The sequence below is a fragment of the Trachurus trachurus genome (assembly GCF_905171665.1).
Source record: "Trachurus trachurus genome assembly, chromosome: 12".
Lineage (NCBI taxonomy): Eukaryota > Metazoa > Chordata > Actinopteri > Carangiformes > Carangidae > Trachurus > Trachurus trachurus.
Window position 1 is genome coordinate 3,219,350 of NC_139908.1, and position 17,699 is coordinate 3,237,048.

The window sequence follows — 17,699 nt, forward strand, 5'->3', positions numbered from 1 at the left end:
CCAGTTAGCAGGCGCGCGGCCACATTTTGCACCAACTGGAGATGTGCAAGGGAGGACTGGCTAACTCCAAAATAAAGTGCATTACAGTAATCCAGCCGAGATGTGATGAAGGCATGGATTACTGTTTCAAAGTGCTGATGTGCGAGGAACGGTTTGACCTTTGCCAGCTGTCTAATTTGGAAGAAGCTGGACTTTACCACAGAGCTAATTTGACTATCCAATTTAAAATCACTGTCCATCTTAAAACCCAAGTTTAAAACTGTTGGCTTTGTAAACTCTGCCAAAGGGCCCAAGTCAACAGGGGGGGTTCACAGAGACCACTGGGACCAAACACCATCACTTCTGTTTTTTTCTCATTAAAATTTAAAAAGTTGAGGGCCATCCAGGCTTTGATGTCTTCGAAACATGCCAGAAATGGTGCGAGAGAGAAGGCATCTTTCTTTTGTAGTGGCACATAAATCTGACTCCACTCCCAGTGGCAGTAAGTACAGAGAGAAAAGTAGGGGACTGGATTTCAAGTCACCAAGGCTCACACTCATGGTTCTACCGGTTAGATATGACTTGAACCAGTCTAGTGCAGTACCACGTATACCCACTAGGTGGCGTAGCCGAGCCACTAGGGTGTTGTGGTCCACGGTATCAAAAGCTGCCGTCAAGTCTAATAAAACCAGAATAACATTCACTGGAGTCATTTGCCAAGAGGATGTCGTTGAACACTCTAAGCAAAGCTGACTCGGTACTATGCAGACTTTTAAAACCTGACTGGAAGACCTCCAGGACATCATGTTCATCTAAAAACAACTTGAGTTGAGTGAACACAACTTTTTCTAAAATTTTAGAAATAAAAGGCAGCTTAGAGATAGGCCTGAAATTGGTCAGCACGCTGCCATCAAGGCCAGGTTTTTTAAGTAGGGGCTGGACCACAGCATGTTTAAAACACTGGGGGACAACACCAGAGGACAGACTACTATTGATAATGGCCAGGACAGACTGTCCTATACAAGGGAAAACTTCTTTTAAAAAACCAGGAGGGACCACATCACAGGGAGAGCCTGATGGTTTAATGTGGCCAATCAGGTCTTCTAAAAATGATAAAGACACCGGCTCAAACATTTCAAGAGTTGCAGAACAAGGAACAGGAACATTGATTCATTAGCTGTTGTTAGCCACAGAATGTAGCTCAGCTAGCTTCAACTGTGTTTACATCGACTACACTTAAAACGATATTGATAACGTGTCTGAATATCTTCGCACTGGTCCTGTTGCTCATGTAACCCCACCGCCAGCCCCTGGAGGAGCCAGTTCTTAGCTCTTGCCCAGCAAGGAGTTGGTGCTTGGAACCAGTTTTAAGAACCAATAACCGTTTTTAGGCGGTGGAAAAGCAAAGAACCGGTGCTAGTCAGGCTCTGGCTCCGAACCAGCAGTGGAACCAGCTCAGTGGAAAAGAGGGGGAAACCCTACAACCACGGAATGTCACAAAACTATAACGCGCCCCATTGAATTAAATTGACGTCCACTGCTCTTTTGCCGTCCATCATGGCGTCCGTAGCTACCGCGAGTGGAACGTCTTATTCAATCAATCTTTTGAGGCGGATCTGGCTCCAGTGAAGCAAGTAAAAACCTCACGAATTTATAGTATTTATTTTCTCTCAGCCGAAAATTTTACAGCTGCTTTTAACAGCAACGTAGCCTCTCTGCAATCCCCCCACAAAAGTATTGACTGCATGGTCCATGCTTTCAATTCACACTGCTCTGCTATTCTGGATGATATTGCCCCCCTGACTGGCTGTATACTGTGACTCAGGGAAAAGGCTGACTCACGCTCACACAAGGAATTAAATTGGACACATCACTAATAATTTCTGTAGTCTGATGAGATTAAACACCAGGTTGTCAGCAGCCTACCTCCCAAGCATGGACCTACAGCACATTCAAACTGAATCGAGAGGACACAGCTGCACCACGGTTCTGTATGAGGATACTGGTCAAAATTCCCCAAAATACCAAATAAAGTTTTCCCTCAAATAAAGCTTTTCATCTGCACAGTTCTCTTACCTGCACAGACAAGACAGTTCCACCACACATCTACCAGGCCTCAGACAAAGAGGCACTAATGGCTCACACCTGTCCTTATGAAGAGAGGGGGCTTTCTCTATAGCCCTACCTACAAGGGGCAGTGCTCCTAATCCAGGTGCCGGCCCTCACCCTTATGAACAGTAAGAGTGTGTGTAGGTGTGTGTGTCTGTCTCTAAGGTGCCTGCCCTCACATATGCTTACTCAAGGTATGTGCGAGGTAAAAGCTATAACTAGGCCCAGTAACATTACCAAGTCACATGAAGGAGAGAAGATTCCGGTGGAACAGATTCTTGAATCTGTTGATAGACACTTGCATCTCTACCAAGGTTTGGTCCAGTGGTGGTTCCTGCCTAGCCTCGTAAACCAGCCTCTCGCGGAAATGCATTTCATTTCATTTCTCGGGAGAGTCTGGCCTCATCCCCCCTGCAAGCGTTTGGGCTGGGCGGGAGCTGGGCGGGAGTAGTAGCAAAGACGGTTTAATATCTTTGGTAGTAGCGTTGACAGACAACCCCATTCAGCCAATCAGCAAGTTGGTGTAGTGACGGGGCTTTGCACCAGTCGGTCCCTGATTGGCCAACGTGCTGTGTCAATCACAGCGGACGACGCTGATTGGCTCGGCCTTCTGAGGGTTTCAGTCCAAACGCTTAGAATGGGGATGAGGCCAGACTCTCCCTCGGAATGAAATGAAATGCACTTCCGCGAGAGGCTGGTTTACGAGGCTAGTTCCTGCCTTGTGCAGGCCTCATGGAGGTCGGAGAACTGTAGCAGTAGCTCCAGGTGTAGAGCTGAGAAGAGAATCTGTGAGGAGCAGCAGCTCTGCTTGGGAAGAACAACAGAAGGAAGATAAGAACAGAGAGGGGGCAGAAAGGCACTTCTCCAGTTATATGCCCAGGTGACCTCAGAGGTCCTGGGCCATACAATGACCAATGGAGGTCAAGAGTGGAGATTTCATATCTAGGTGTCAAAAAGTGAAGTGTGGCAAGGTGAAGAGGGCCCGGGCGGGGACTGAACCGACACCTCCCGGGTAATAGCCATGCGCGCTAGTCACCCAAAGGGACATCCCCTTGGCCAAGTAGCCAGGGCGCATGATCAACTGTAGGCATAGTGACAGGACCCTCAACTGTTACATCTCTCCCCCTCTTTTCACAAGCACGTCCTCGTGCTTCCGTGCAGGCTGCCACACATTAGGAATCCATGGACCCACCCCTAGTGCTACATGGATCCTGCCAACAACGCCAGAATGTGGCAAAGGGACATCACCTGAAACTGAGAGTGGCGTCTATCGAAATGAAGCCAGTCGTCATTGTTCTCAAACTCCATAAACTCAGCCGTGTTGTCCCTTCTGTGGCGTCTTCTTCACTGTGTTAGACAGTCTCTTCTGGTAACAACAAACGTCGTCCTCATCTTGCGTGTATCGTCGTGTCTAATCTCGCGAGGTCTCCATTCCAAAACACCTCCATTCCTACACGCCGCTGTTCCAAACGTTCCCCCAAAACACAGCTGTTCCGACTCCCCACCCCCTGCAGCTGTCCATGGTGCTGAACCGCGAGGCACTGTTTACACTGCTGAACCCGGTTTGAGCCCACACGGGCGTGAGCCTGCTGCAGCCGCCGCTCCTTCTGACAGCTGGGGGATAAAAAAAAGACATTTCTTTGCTCGGTGCTTGGGTTTGGGTAATGAAGAAAGGAGTTGGTTAAGTTTAGTAAAAAGACCAGGTAGAGGCTAGACAGGCTAGAAGCATAATGAGCATTATGTATGAAGTGCATGTTTTGCAGTTAATTATGCACATGATCTGTTTGACGCCGAAAAGGAAAAAAAGGATCAATGTGCTGCCTCTGTTTCCTTTCTGATTGCATCCGTATGTCCGTTCGAAGTGGGGGGTTTTCCCTAACAGCTTTTTCAGAATAGTGAGGTCTTAAAGGGATAGTTCACCCTAGAATGATATTTCGCTCATTATCTACTCACCCTCATGTTGACTAAGGGCTGGAAGAATTATCAGAGTCCTCCGTCCCTTCTCTGAGTTACAGGGGGTCTCGGCGTAGCACTGCATTTCAATGCAACGGTTGCAAAGCGACACCGGAGCTCTTCGTAAAAAAACACACACAAAAAACCATCCAAATACCTCCATGATGCTCGTATGTAATGTCCGTCTTGTGCTGAAGCCCCAAATTGCGTAATTGTCCCGAAAAAAATTAAATAAGTCTATATTTTAAGCTTGTTTGTAGCGGAAGCTTCTCGAAGCTCCTCTTCCTGGTCCGTCCAAATCTCGCGTGATTTGCGCCGGCGTCAGTGCGGTTACTGCGAATCACGCGAGATTTGGACGGACCAGGAAGAGGAGCTTCGAGAAGCTTCCGCTACAAACAAGCTTAAAATATAGACTTATTTAATTTTTTTCGGGACAATTACGCAATTTAGGGCTTCAGCACAAGACGGACATTACATACGAGCATCATGGAGGTATTTGGATGTTTTTTTGTGTGTGTTTTTTTACGAAGAGCTCCGGTGTCGCTTTGCAACCGTTGCATTGAAATGCAGTGCTACGCCGAGACCCCCTGTAACTCAGAGAAGGGACGGAGGACTCTGATAATTCTTCCAGCCCTTAGTCAACATGAGGGTGAGTAGATAATGAGCGAAATATCATTCTAGGGTGAACTATCCCTTTAAGAAAAGATAGGAAACCAAGGCAGTGTTTCGGAAAGGCGGGGTGTAACCTAATCTTGCACTTGTTTATGTGATTTTCTCCTGCAAATATCTAAAGTTAGAAATGCCTTCCCGTCCTTTTCCCTGTGAACACTCGAAAATAACTTTTATAAACTGATAGGCCAGATACGTAGGAACTTTGGCTGCATTGCATGGAGTAATAATCACACATTTTCATCCTTGAGCTGCGGGACTCTACTTCACTCTCAATGGGAGATGACAGTTTTAGAAAGCAGATGGTTCAGAGCTTCTTTGTGCTGCAGTGGAAGATGATGATTCAGTTTCATTAGTGACATTTTATTCACTCCATGTGTTTATTGGTGTGGATCTTCATCAGCCTCATCCTCAGGTTCACACCAGAAGAAAAGCACAACATTGTTGATGTTTGAATTATTCTTTTTCACAAATTGTCAGTGAAGTTGTTGATAAATGGACAGATGATAAACTGCAGCTGTGTTGTGTCTTGTTCTCTCCATCAGACGCCTGTGAACCGGAAGTGGACATGAACTCAGTGAACAAACGCCTAAAACTGTCTGACAACAACAGGAAGGTGACACATGTGACAAAGGTTCAGTCATATTCTGATCATCCAGACAGATTTGACTTCTCACCGCAGCTGCTGTGTTCAACTGCTCTGACTGTTCGCTGTTGCTGGGAGGTCGAGTGGAGAGGAGATGTCTATATATCAGTGAGTTACAGAGGAATCAGAAGGAAAGGAGAGAGTGAAGACTGTTGGTTTGGAGGAAATGATCAGTCCTGGAGTCTGAGGTGCTCTGATGATTTTGATTATCATGGTTACTCTGTCTGGTGCAACAACACAGAAACATCCATCTCTTCCTTCCGTGTCTCTCACAGAGTAGGAGTGTATGTGGACTGTCCTGCTGGCACTCTGTCCTTCTACAGAGTCTCCTCTGGCAGACCAGTCCACCTCCACACCATCAAAACCACCTTCACTGAACCTCTGTATCCTGGGTTCTACATCAGTCCTGGTTCCTCAGTGTCTCTTTGTCCTGTGAAGGTCTCACTGTCTATATGAGCGCGATCAGCTGAGACAGAGCAGAGTGGAAGTGGCGCTGCTCTGTCACAGCGCACGTGTGTATTTAACGGCAAATTTTTTTTTTAAAAATTGGAGCGATAATTTTTTTTTTTTTGCCGTGCGCCGCAAGCATCTTAATCTTATCGGTTAACGGTTAATAATCGGTTAACGAGCGTCGGTTATCGTTCAGAAAAAAAATTCAAAATGTGCATCCCTAATAGATAGATAGATAGATAGATAGATAGATAGATAGATAGATAGATAGAGTGCATACACAAAGTGTTCAGACCTCCTTCAACTTTTCACCATTTGTTGTGTTGCAGCTTTATGTTAAATCTGGGGTAGGTAGGATTTATTTTGAAAACAAGCCTACAGCTCCCGGTATCTTTGACCAGTCAAATCTATTTTGGTCTGGGGGTTCCTGATTGGCTGAAGGGCCAGCCCTACTCTGTCTTCACAAATTAGGAAGGACATCTCTGCTTACTGGGATATTTTTTTTTAATTTCTTGCTTTTATTCATTTTATTATTAACAGCTTGTACATACACATACAGAATGAGAAATCTGAGACAGTGGAAACTGAGATGAACTGAAAGGATGTAACGTCTCCTTTTTGGAACAATGTTGATGTAATGTTAATGTAAACATAATAAATGCTATGTTTTTGTACAGTGTATAAAAGAGAAATAAAGGTCTCACGGTGTCGAGGTGCAGCTGAAGTCACGAGTGTGATTGTTCAGGATTGCATTTTTCTCTGGCTTTCAGGGAGACTTGCTGACGAACACAGAACGGAATATCCCTTAAGCCCACAAAAATGTAACCCCAGTCCCATGTAGCTAGGAAATATTGACTAATTGGAGTGTTGTAGTACAGTGGGACGGGGCCTGAGTTCGTCTGAAGATGGTGTGATAATTGTGATAGTGAAATAAAATAAAATAATAAAATTTAGTACTTCCCCTTTAAAAAATAAAAGTTCACTTTTACCTGTTTCATATCTATCCAAACAGTATTACCATTATAATTACAACACAGGATTGAGTTCTAACAACAAAAAATATTTATTACAATCTTACGAATTGGATTTGCAAATTAGTAAACTAGTTCACTGTTGACCTTTAAGTATGCATTGATAACAGTATTCAAATCTCTCATATAAATCACTGGAAGGTTTGATACACAAATGACCACTGATAACCCAATGAGAGAATGTAAAAAAAAGTGACCAGGTCAACTCAAGTGTCCACAGCCCACACTCACACACACATTCACGCAGGGCTATTAACTCATTGGCTGCCTGCCAGCCATTTTCAGAGCAGAGAGCCTCATACTGCCAGCCGCTTTAGAGCATTTTGAACGATCTTATAAGACCCACAGAATATTGTGTTCTATGACTATGTAAACAGCGAAACTACCAAGAGAAAGAGTAGACACTCTTCTTTCAATAGGAAAAAAAAGTTTGTTTCTACCTTTTTCCATTCTTTTGTAAACAGCAGTAGAACATAGGCTGGTTTCGCCAAAAACACCAGTTTTTGACCAAAACACTGAGAAAACAAGCTTTTTGTGGAAAGAAACATGTCAAGCAGAACAGTGACTTTGACGTTAATATTTTTTGCTTTAGTGACACCTCACACATCTGAACAGTGTTCTCCTTCTATAAAACAACAAAAACAACACTGAGAAAGGACTTTTGATAGCAAAATAATTATTAATTTACAAATATCAGTAAAAATGCATGAACTTTTTTTGTACGTTTGTAGCTGTCACATGACCTCTGCCCCATGGTTGACCACTGCTCGATCCACGACCTGTTAATTATAGAAATATATATAATTACCATAAAAAATTATTAACATGTAAAAACATAACTATGACTGTAGAATGAGAGAGTTAGGTGTAAAGTGTTAGATAACGGCGGTGCGCGTCAGGGGCAAGGGAGACAGAAAGGTGATGTCAAAACACGAAGCTCACGTCAGGTTTCACGTGCAAGCTTGTGTTTCCTCCGGCGAGTAAATGTAAATTTGAATGTAAACCGAAATGTGAATCAAGTTTATGACAACGAAAAAGAAAAGAAAAAAAAGACCACAACAGGACTCAAACACGCGTCTCCCGTTGGCAAGGCGGTAACGCTGCCGCTCAGCCACCGTGACCACCTATTGACACACACTGCATCTAGCTGTAATGTGAAGTGTCACTGTCACGGTGAACTACTACAGCAAACAACGGCTGCAGAGAGCCGCTGCCGCTGTGAATTATAGAGTTCTTTAGGTGCTCGCATCCAGGGGCCATGCCCCGAGTCTCTGAGTTGCTCGGTAACAGGCTGGTATCACCGCCCTTCACCGCTCCTCACCCGAACACAGAGCAACGTTGCCGTCATCGCTGTTAAACGTACGTTACTCCCGCTTTGTACCCTGTTCATATTTTATGTAATGAGATGGGGGGAAAATCAAAGGGATTGGTTGCTATAGTTTTGTGACGCATGAAAACGGACTCCAATTTGAAAAATTTAATCCAGTTATTTCAGAATCTGGTATTGAAACTGCATTTTCAAGTCTAAAATGCTCAGTTATGGCGTGGATTAGCAATTTAGCTCCTGAAATGCCTTGTAGCAAAGCACACACACTAAATTGACATGTTAATCATTTAAAAAAGTGCATTTTTGGTTTAGGGGGTCTTTAACTGCAATGCAGAATTAACCACGTGAAAGTCTATGAGCATGCTAAGCTAAAGGCTAGCCGTGATTAGCAATTCAGCTCGTCTTTAACACAGTACAAATAAACAACAGCACAGAGTACAATAAAACACATGAATTTACCTCTGGCAGCTTCACAGAGTTCTCACACATGAACCACAGGACGACTCTCCGTCAGTCTTGGGAGTTAGGAGTGTTTTTACTTTACAGTTTACAGCTATCCAGCTCGGAGGCTCTGCTACCGCTAACGTTGCTGCGGCACGTCGGTAACGCTAAGCCTCGCCTACCTGAACAAGGTGAGGACAGGATTGGCTAAGGTTACATACATACAAAGATGGGAGAATAAAAAAGATGCTTCACTGACCCACAACAATCTTGGTCTCCTGGCATTTGTGCTGACAATCACCTATGAATTATTTTTTTTAAATAATAACCCCACTCTTTTCCTCTGACTTTTAGCTGTATATAAAAGTAGGCCTACTATTTTTAACACATTATAATCCAACATTTGTTAAACATATTAACACTTCATTAACTGTTATTTATTAACCACATAAACATTTTAATGAATGAAATTAAAAGACCACAGGGCTACAAAAACAAACAAAAAAACAGATAAAACTTTAATCCAGGAAACAGCAGCAACATCACAGATCACATTAAAAACAACTTCAGTGACTTAAAGTTTCTTCAGTCTCAGCAGGTCGATGCTTCAGTGCTGCAGATAATCAAGTTTTATAATGTCAGGAAGCCTGATCTATAATCTATAATCTACAATATCACATCACAACTTTACTCCAGTCCAGGTCCAGATCTACAAACCTGGACTTCACCTGGGTGAATGCAGAATAAAAGGAGGTGAAGAATCTGTTTTACAAAGAGCTTTATTAAACAACTGGTTCACCAGGACAGAAAATAAAAACTGTTAACGACACTGTTTCTAATCAATACTCTAATTAAATCCCCATGATCTGGTTCCTTTTTTGTTTTTGAACGTCTTGAGCGTTTTTTTTTCTTCTTTTAAATCAAATATCAATACATCAGTGTTTTAACCCCTCGATCTCCATCAGCTAAATCAGTTCTGTAGTTTCTTTCTCCTCCACAACAGGAGGAAGATCATCAAGTGAAAACATCTGTCTATCATCACACACACACACATGCACACTCACTCACACACATTCCTACTGTGCAATAATAAAACTGTGAAACACCTGCAGCAGGTTCTGGTTCAGATTAAGTGTTAAAAAGAGTGCCTTTTTAAGTGTATGTGTGAGAGAGAGCATTAAAACCACTGAGGTCAGTGATTGTGTTTGCAAACAGCAGCTCCACCCTCTTATCAAACACCACAGCCCCACCCAGGGTGAAAGTATCGTTACTATGGAAACTTTATCTGTGAGATAAAAAAAAAAAAAGGTTTAAGGCAGCGAAGTGTCGACAGGAACCAGGAGACGTCAGGTAAGTGAAGTAAAAACCCCTGAATGTTACATCTAAAACAGAGGTGGATGATATATATATATATATTATTATTATAATTATTTTTTTTTTTACATTAAATGATATTAACAGTGATTTTATTTTTTATTTTTCACTAATGGAAGCAGCAGAATCAGCTGGGAGCACTTCCTGTTTGCAGTGCATCATGGGTTATATACAGAAAAACTCCCACTGTTTCACTGTGACCCTGAAGGAAACATGATGGATGGTTCTGGATGCAGCTGGATGGAGAAGTGCAGTTTTATTTTGAAGGGATATCATTTCTCAGGAAGTGGAAGTGAACTGAAACAGTGAAGTTCTGTGAGTGGGACTTTTGTTTTTTTTTAACTAAGGCACACAGGAAGTAGTGTTCACGTCCTTATAAGGCGTCGCAGGTGAGAATAATGAACACTCATTGGTGGTCGGTCTATGTTTCCACTTCCTGTCTCTTTTCAGATGGATCTAAATCTAAATTTAAATAATAACCAGATTCAGGTTCCTCCCTCTGCTCTGATGTCATCACATCCCGACCAGGTGAGATCCTGGTTCACACCTGGACTCACTGATTCTCCAGGTGAACGTTCACATTTCTTTATTCAGGAAGTCATTTAAGAAGAAAAAAGTTACACAAGTTTCATTATGAAGTGTCTTTGTGAGAACAGAATAATAATTAATGAGTTATTAGATTTCAAAATAAAAGTCTCTTTGGGCTGCTCCTCGTCCACAGTGACACTCACCTGTTTCATGGTTAAAATACGTTTTTTTTTTTTAAATCATCAGCTCTGAATCTGTCTCTGTCTCTGTCTCTTCATCTGATCCGAGTCCATCTACTCGTTCCCGCTGTCCTCCGTGTCCTCGTCCGCTCCCTCGTCCTGTCCATCTCCGTCAGCGTCGGCGTTCCTCCTCTCGGGGTAGTTGAGGATCTGTCTGTTGGCCTGCATGATGTACTGCTGCTGCTTGAAGTAAACCTTCAACACGCCCTTCATCAGCACGAAGGCCACGCCGCCCTGGAGAGACAGAGAGAGAGAGAGAGGATCAATATTAACCAATAAGTAATAAATTGTGTTAAAGGGATAGTTCAACATTTTGTCAAATTGGCCCATTGCCATAATCCCTATAGTCATAGCAGTAGGTTAATTGTCGGTGCAAGCTGTTTTTAGAACGGCGGAGCATCACACTCTAATTACACTCATCAAATACACAATCCAACAACTCCACAACGCTCTGGTGGACAAGTTGTGACCTGCACATTCACCACGCTATGAGATAATAACACAACGTTACCACACAGAGTTGTTTTAGAGGGAAATACAGAGACTGATGATGGAAAAACTGTCCCTGAAGGCAACGTGCATCAGCGGTTTTGCATGAATTTACCTCTAAAACAACTCTGTCTGGTAACGTTGTGTTATTATCTCATAGCGTGGTGAATGTGCAGGTCACAACTTGTCCACCAGAGCGTTGTGGAGTTGTTGGATTGTGTATTTGATGAGTTTGATGAGGGAAACCAAGAAATCCCATGAGCCTCCGTAGCGTAGCTCTGAGCAGCTCACGGCTCTGCTCCGCCGTTCTAAAAATAGCTTACACCGACAATTAAAGGTAACGGACCTACTGCTATGACTATAGGGATTATGGCAACGGGCCAATTTGCCAAAATGTTGAACTATCCCTTTAAAGTTATAACTCTGCCATGTGTGTGTGTTTATTCTGCGACAGCCTGGAGTCATTTCCTCCTGATGTGATGAAGGTAAACACGGATGTGGTGTGTGTACCGTGCTGCCTTCAAATGCTGCAGGAATTTAAAACCTCTCATTCAATGTAAAGCAGATATACCTACTGTAAACTATATTCATTTACATGTCTTTACTTTAGCTACGTTAAATATTGAGTTTTGATGTCGACTTCACTACATTGTTCAGTTACAGGCTCCAACTACAGGATTATTTTCTCAATTTATCGATAAAATCTGAAACAGTGCTGATTGTAGTTTTACAAACTGTAACGTGACGTCTTTAAACAACTGATTAAAACAGATCACAACAATTTAGAAACAGAGAAAAGTAGAAAAACTTTCACACAGGAGAAACTGGAAGCTGAATGAAAAACAGCTTGAAACTATTAATGCTGATTTGACCAATCAACTGATCGATTTTTCCCTGTTAAAAGGGTTTTCCCATGGAGTTTTTCCTCAGTTGATGTGAGGGTCTAAGGACAGAGGATGTTGTTATGATGCCATGTAAAGCCCTTTGAGACAAACTGTTTGTAAAAACAGGCTATACAAATAAAATTGCCTTGCCTTGCCTTAGTTTATCTACATTTTTAAGCCTGTTTCCGTACTTACTCCATACTCCACATTTGCAAAGTGTCAGCTGAGTGACACACATTCATATCAAAATGACAAAAGGCCGACTGTAACAACACTTTGATTATAATATAGAAGTTGTGTTATGTAGATTGTTAGATATATAACGGCTGTCAATCAAAACCAGACCGTATTATCATGAGACCACCTGTACAGTCAGTCTGAAACAGAAGTGTTGGTGTAAATGACGTTCTCCTCACCAGGACGGTTCGCTGCAGGTTCGAGGACACTCGTCCAAACAGCAGTCGTCCCACCAGGCTGGCGATGGAGGGGAAGACCAGCGCTCCACACAGAGTCCTGGACACAGACAGGTGGTCTCCAGAACTGGGCCCTTCCACCGGGACCCGGGGCAGGTAGCGGCTGTTACCTGCAGGAGAGGCCAGATGTTCATAAACCAACTCAGATTACATCATCTAGTCTGTGTCACAGTGTGTTTGCAGTGCATCATGGGTAAACAGATAACCGCCACCGTTTCACTGTGACAAAGAAGGAAACTTAAAAACAGGAAGGTTCTGAACGCAGCTCTGCAGACCGCTCAAAGTCGACGTTTTGGAGAATTTTTCATGTGGAAGAGGAACATATGTATGTCTGGGGAAAACTGCACAGAGGGAAGCAAAAAGCTCAAAAGCATTTCTGTTTTGTTGGTACTTGAAGTACTCATAGTGCAGTGTTATGTTGCATCATGCAGAATTTGTTCTTATAATATGTTGGAAAAGTGTTGGTTGTTTGTTACCTCAATAAATTTAAGTAATTTCTATTAATTTAGAGCTGCAACAATTAATCGTCGACTGTTTTGATAATCTAATAATCAGTTTGATTCGTTTTTTAAGAAAAAAAGTCAAAATTCTCAGATTTCAGCTTCTTCAATGTGAATATTTCTGGTTTCTTTGTTCCTTTATGACAATAAACTGAGTCTCTCTTTGGTTTGTGGACAAAACAAGACATTTGAGGACGTCGTCTGGTGGTTTGGGAAACACTGATTGATATTTTTCTACATTTTCTAAACCAAACAACTGATCATTTAATCGTTTAAATAATCAACAGATTAATCGATAGTGAAAATAATCGTTAGTTGCAGCTCTAATTTAATTTGTGTACATTTTTTTTTATATATATTACATTATAAACACACTCTTTTTGGTAGTAAAATAAGAGTTAAGGGTAAAACACAAAATTCCCAAAAATTAAAACGGAAAAAACTGAATTTGGGAACAATTCAAAAGGATTTTACAGAGCCGTATGTAGCTATAGCTGTTGTTACCTGGCGGCAGCTTGCGTCGGTACGAGTATCTCTGCCACAGCCTGATGATGTAATCCTCCCAGCGGATCATCTTCCCCAGCACCAGCACCACGGGGATGGTGGGCAGACCCATCAGCAGGAAGAGAGGGTCGGCTCGCTCCATCACGTACAGACCCTTCTTATGGCCCACAATCTGTAGGAGACACACACACACACAGGTGAGACTCTGACACACCGAGACGCTCTCAGCTTGTGTTTCCTGTGTGTGTGTGTGTGTGTGTGAACTCTGTCTGACCTGCATGACGGTCACGGCTCCGTAGGTGACGGCCGACCAGTACACCGTCCCCACCACCACGCCCACCGCCGCGAAGGGACTGACCCGGGACAGAGCTCTGTCCACCTGCTGCAGGAAGTACACCAGAGGGCCTGAGGACGGACACACACACACACACACACTGAGTTACAACCTGAGGTCAGCTGTTCATCTCAGGTGTGTGAGATTCTGGCGGTACGATAACCTCAAGCTAAAACATCACGGTTTCACAGAGTTGCAATAACAGCCCTAAAACATGTTGTTTTGAAATGTCTGGGTTAAAAAAAGTTTCTATTGAACATTTGGATCATTAGTAAATGTGTATGAAGTTAAAATAAATAATTGTATTCCTCTAAATAACATTTAAATACATTTGAGGGAAGCCAGGGTTTCCACTATATACATTTAGTTGTGGCAGCCACTACTTCATAATGTGGTCGGAGCAGATGCAGAATAATTATCTACCAGTTCCTGTTACTTTGTAAACTTCCTCAAGTGTCTCGATCCGCTGGACGTCGCTTGGTTTATCAATAAACAGCGTCAACGTGGTTGTTATAGCCCATCAGTTTAACACCACATGTCCGTTTCCTTTTATACTCTCCTCTCTTCAGCACTGATGAGGAAACACTGGAGGCTATTTTTTTGGAAACGGGTCCCAGAGAGGGAAAATCTAAAACCACCGCCCCAGAGTTTTTGTGTGGACACACAAAATTAATCTTCTGTGAGATAATGTTGTCATAGCCCCACCTTTCTCTTTTTTTTTATTCATTTATTGTGCAGTACAAGTGACAAACATAAAGCAAACATAAAGACATGACACCGCAACACAGCAGTCAAAAAAGTAGAGTTAAGTAAGAGATAAATTGTGATAAGAGAGAACAAAACGAGAGAAGAAGAGAATAAATAAATAAGTAAATTAAAATAAATAAATAAACATCAGCAGTCAATCGACGAATCAATTTATCCATTTCCTTTCCCCTTAGTATCGTAGACGTACCGTAACGTTACCACAACAACAGTGGTCGACTACTGTCAGGTCCTTCAGATACTGCACCTTAAATGCGTCCGTTAAATCAGCATCGATCTGAATATTTGTTCTGACACGACTCCCAGGAAACATTTCATCGATTATGTTTGGAGTTTGAATACAGTGTGTGCAAGTTTCCATGTCTTCTTGTCTGTTTTTGTTTGAGTGGCAGCACTGTAGCTGCAATGCCACAAGTGATAATCTAACCCTAACCCCTAACGACCTGAGGGATTTCTGACCTGAACTTTCTCTCTTTGACGAAACATAAAAACAGCTCAGACCACAGGAACAGTGTGACAGAATATTTTAGTGGTTTTGAATCCGTGACTTTTTCACACCGTGGTGGTGGTTCTAGGACCTTGAGCCCGGTAGCCGGCCCACGTCGCCTAGTGAAGAGCGTTCATCAGTCAGAGTCACTCACCCATCTTGGGGAAGATGACGTGGTACTCGGTGCCACACTGGGGGCAGTTCACCGCCCCGCCGTTGTTTCCCTTCTGCTTCTCGTCCAGCCAGCGCTGCAGACACGACTGGTGGATCCATTTGGTGCAGCCTTTACACCGGCAGGGGCTCACCCACTCCGCACTGTGGTCGTCCCGCTCTGTGGCGAAACACACCCAGCAGTGTCTGTTCAACACACACACACACACACAAGAATGGGTAAATATAAATGTAAACTATACAATATGGATTTGATTAGAATTAATCAATTAAGAAAATTGATGATATTTGGTGGGAAAACATCCATTGTTTGTCACAGCCACTTCTGTTTCTGCGCTGATTTTATTTGATGTATTTAATTCTTGCTAGCAGTGGTACCAGAAGAACCCACTGAAAAGTGCAGAATTTCACATTAAAGAAAAGAAAAAATTGACAATAAGTATTTAAAATGCAGTTTAAAAACTTTCAGAACAACCCTTTAAAAAGGCATTTCAAGTTGAAGATTTCATGAGAGCAGAAGTTTAAACGCAAGTGATGCAGCAACAAAGAAAAGACAGGTACATGTATGTATATATCTTAGACTAATATTAATTAAAGGACCAGTTCCCCCAAACAGACTTCATCTGACCGGTCTCTCAGTGTAACTGTGGAAATAATACATTGATCCTGATGTGATGTGATGAGCTCTTACTTCTCCGGCTGCTCTTCAGCAAGAGCCATGATGGAGCTGAACACACTCCGCTCTCATGAACCCGTCACACAGCCAGCAGCAGACACCTGCAGGACCAACACACACACACTTTATAATGATTTGATTTAGATAGGTAAACTAACAGTGGTGTAACCTTAACACACACTTTTCTTTTCTTTCTTTCTTTCTTTCTTTGTAATGTGTCTTAGTTTGATGACAAACACTACAACATGTCAGTGTCTGAAATGAGCTGCACAAACAGACCTGTCTTGTCTTGGCTCTGAATATAGCTGCGGTAAAACCAAAACAGTGACACTAAATTTGTCCTCAGTCAAAACTCTGTGTCCAAATAAGACCTGCAAGTTACTCTGTGACAAAACATCACATCATCATTTAAAGTCTGTGAACTAAACCCCAGTTTACTATATTATATTACAAACAGGATTCTGTCATGAACCATTCTGCATGGTGATAAACACTTGAATACATCTTACAACACTTATGTATTTTTACTTTTGTGTTATTTTGAATGCAAGTTTTTCATTTCTTTACATCCCAGTGGTGGTTGAAGGATTCAGATCTTTTATTAAAAGTATAGTAAGTAAGGTGGACATACAGCACATATTCTAGTCTCAACATTCATCATGACAAGTTAAAGTCCTGCAATCAAAATGTTGCTGAAGTAAAATTATTATCAGTAAAATGGACTTTGAGTATCAAAAAATTATGCAGAAACACTCTAATCAGACTTTATTTACCTGTGTCACAATACAACACAGTGTCATAAATTATAGGTTTTTCTTCCACGTCTTAATCTGATCACTACTTCTTCATAAAGCTTTGAAATTAAATATAACAAGAGTTTATAATAAGTGTCACGCCGTAAGAAAAGTACAAGAACCTCAATCTCTACCTTAGAAATAGAAAAAGAGTATTTCCCCAACTCTGTTTCTTGTGAATTGAAACCAATAGTAAAAATGACTCTGACATTATTCAACTTCAATTCCAGCTCGAACAGTTTTAAACCTACTGAGTCATTGTGAGTAGTTTTGTCTCTTTAGACTAAAAAATACACCTGCTGTGACCTCAAAACAAAGCTGCAGCTAACAGGTGATAGCTTGGTAACTTTAGCTTTGAGTTCAACATGACGCTAGTTACTTAACCTAGGTTAAACAACAATATTGCCCACCCCTTACAAAACAGACCAATGACACTCACGTTAATACTTTTAATTGTAATTTTTAAAAGGTCACTTACCTGAAAAATGACTGTATATACAGATAAATATTGGTTTTTGACAGTTAAATCTGATCTAAAACGCCGTGTTATGCTAAAGCGGTCACGATAACTTTCTGGCCAAGAGAAGAGAGAAGTCCCGCCCCCTGCTCTGCTCATCAGCGTTCCGATTGGTCGCCTGCGGCTGTGACGCGCACGTTGTTGCATTCAGGGTGTAGGGGAAAAGGTGGGAATGTTTATTGTCAAACGTGAAAATGCGACCTAGAATCAGAATCAGATTTACTGTAAACGTTACATTTGCCTGTAAATGGCCATCGTTGTATTTACACATGTTGTCATTAATGCTCAGGTAGATACAAGTGAACATATTGGGGGACATATGAAACAAAGCTGAGCACACTATGACTATGATGAATATT

At 42.2% G+C, this 17,699-nt stretch overlaps 1 protein-coding gene across 3 annotated transcripts in view; it reads right to left on the reverse strand.

Annotated features, from left to right (window-relative positions):
• The window catches only part of marchf5l (membrane-associated ring finger (C3HC4) 5, like), an 87,322-nt gene extending 69,905 nt beyond the window's left edge, over positions 1–17,417 (reverse strand). Inside the window, exons 1-7 of one of the 3 annotated variants that reach the window (XR_014595803.1) lie at positions 17,302–17,417; positions 16,045–16,130; positions 15,337–15,539; positions 13,871–14,001; positions 13,597–13,768; positions 12,536–12,702; positions 10,278–10,980 (exon numbers count right to left, since the gene is read on the reverse strand). Coding sequence is in view for 1 of the 3 variants with exons in the window: in XM_083983673.1 (XP_083839799.1) it covers positions 10,801–10,980; positions 12,536–12,702; positions 13,597–13,768; positions 13,871–14,001; positions 15,337–15,539; positions 16,045–16,073 (882 nt within the window). In the remaining 2 variants the exon portion in view is untranslated. Of the gene's footprint in view, positions 1–9,103; positions 10,981–12,535; positions 12,703–13,596; positions 13,769–13,870; positions 14,002–15,336; positions 15,540–16,044; positions 16,131–17,301 lie in introns of those variants that run through there. The other 2 variants (XR_014595804.1, XM_083983673.1) reach the window with 2 other exon arrangements.
• Between the last annotated feature and the right edge of the window lie 282 nt (positions 17,418–17,699).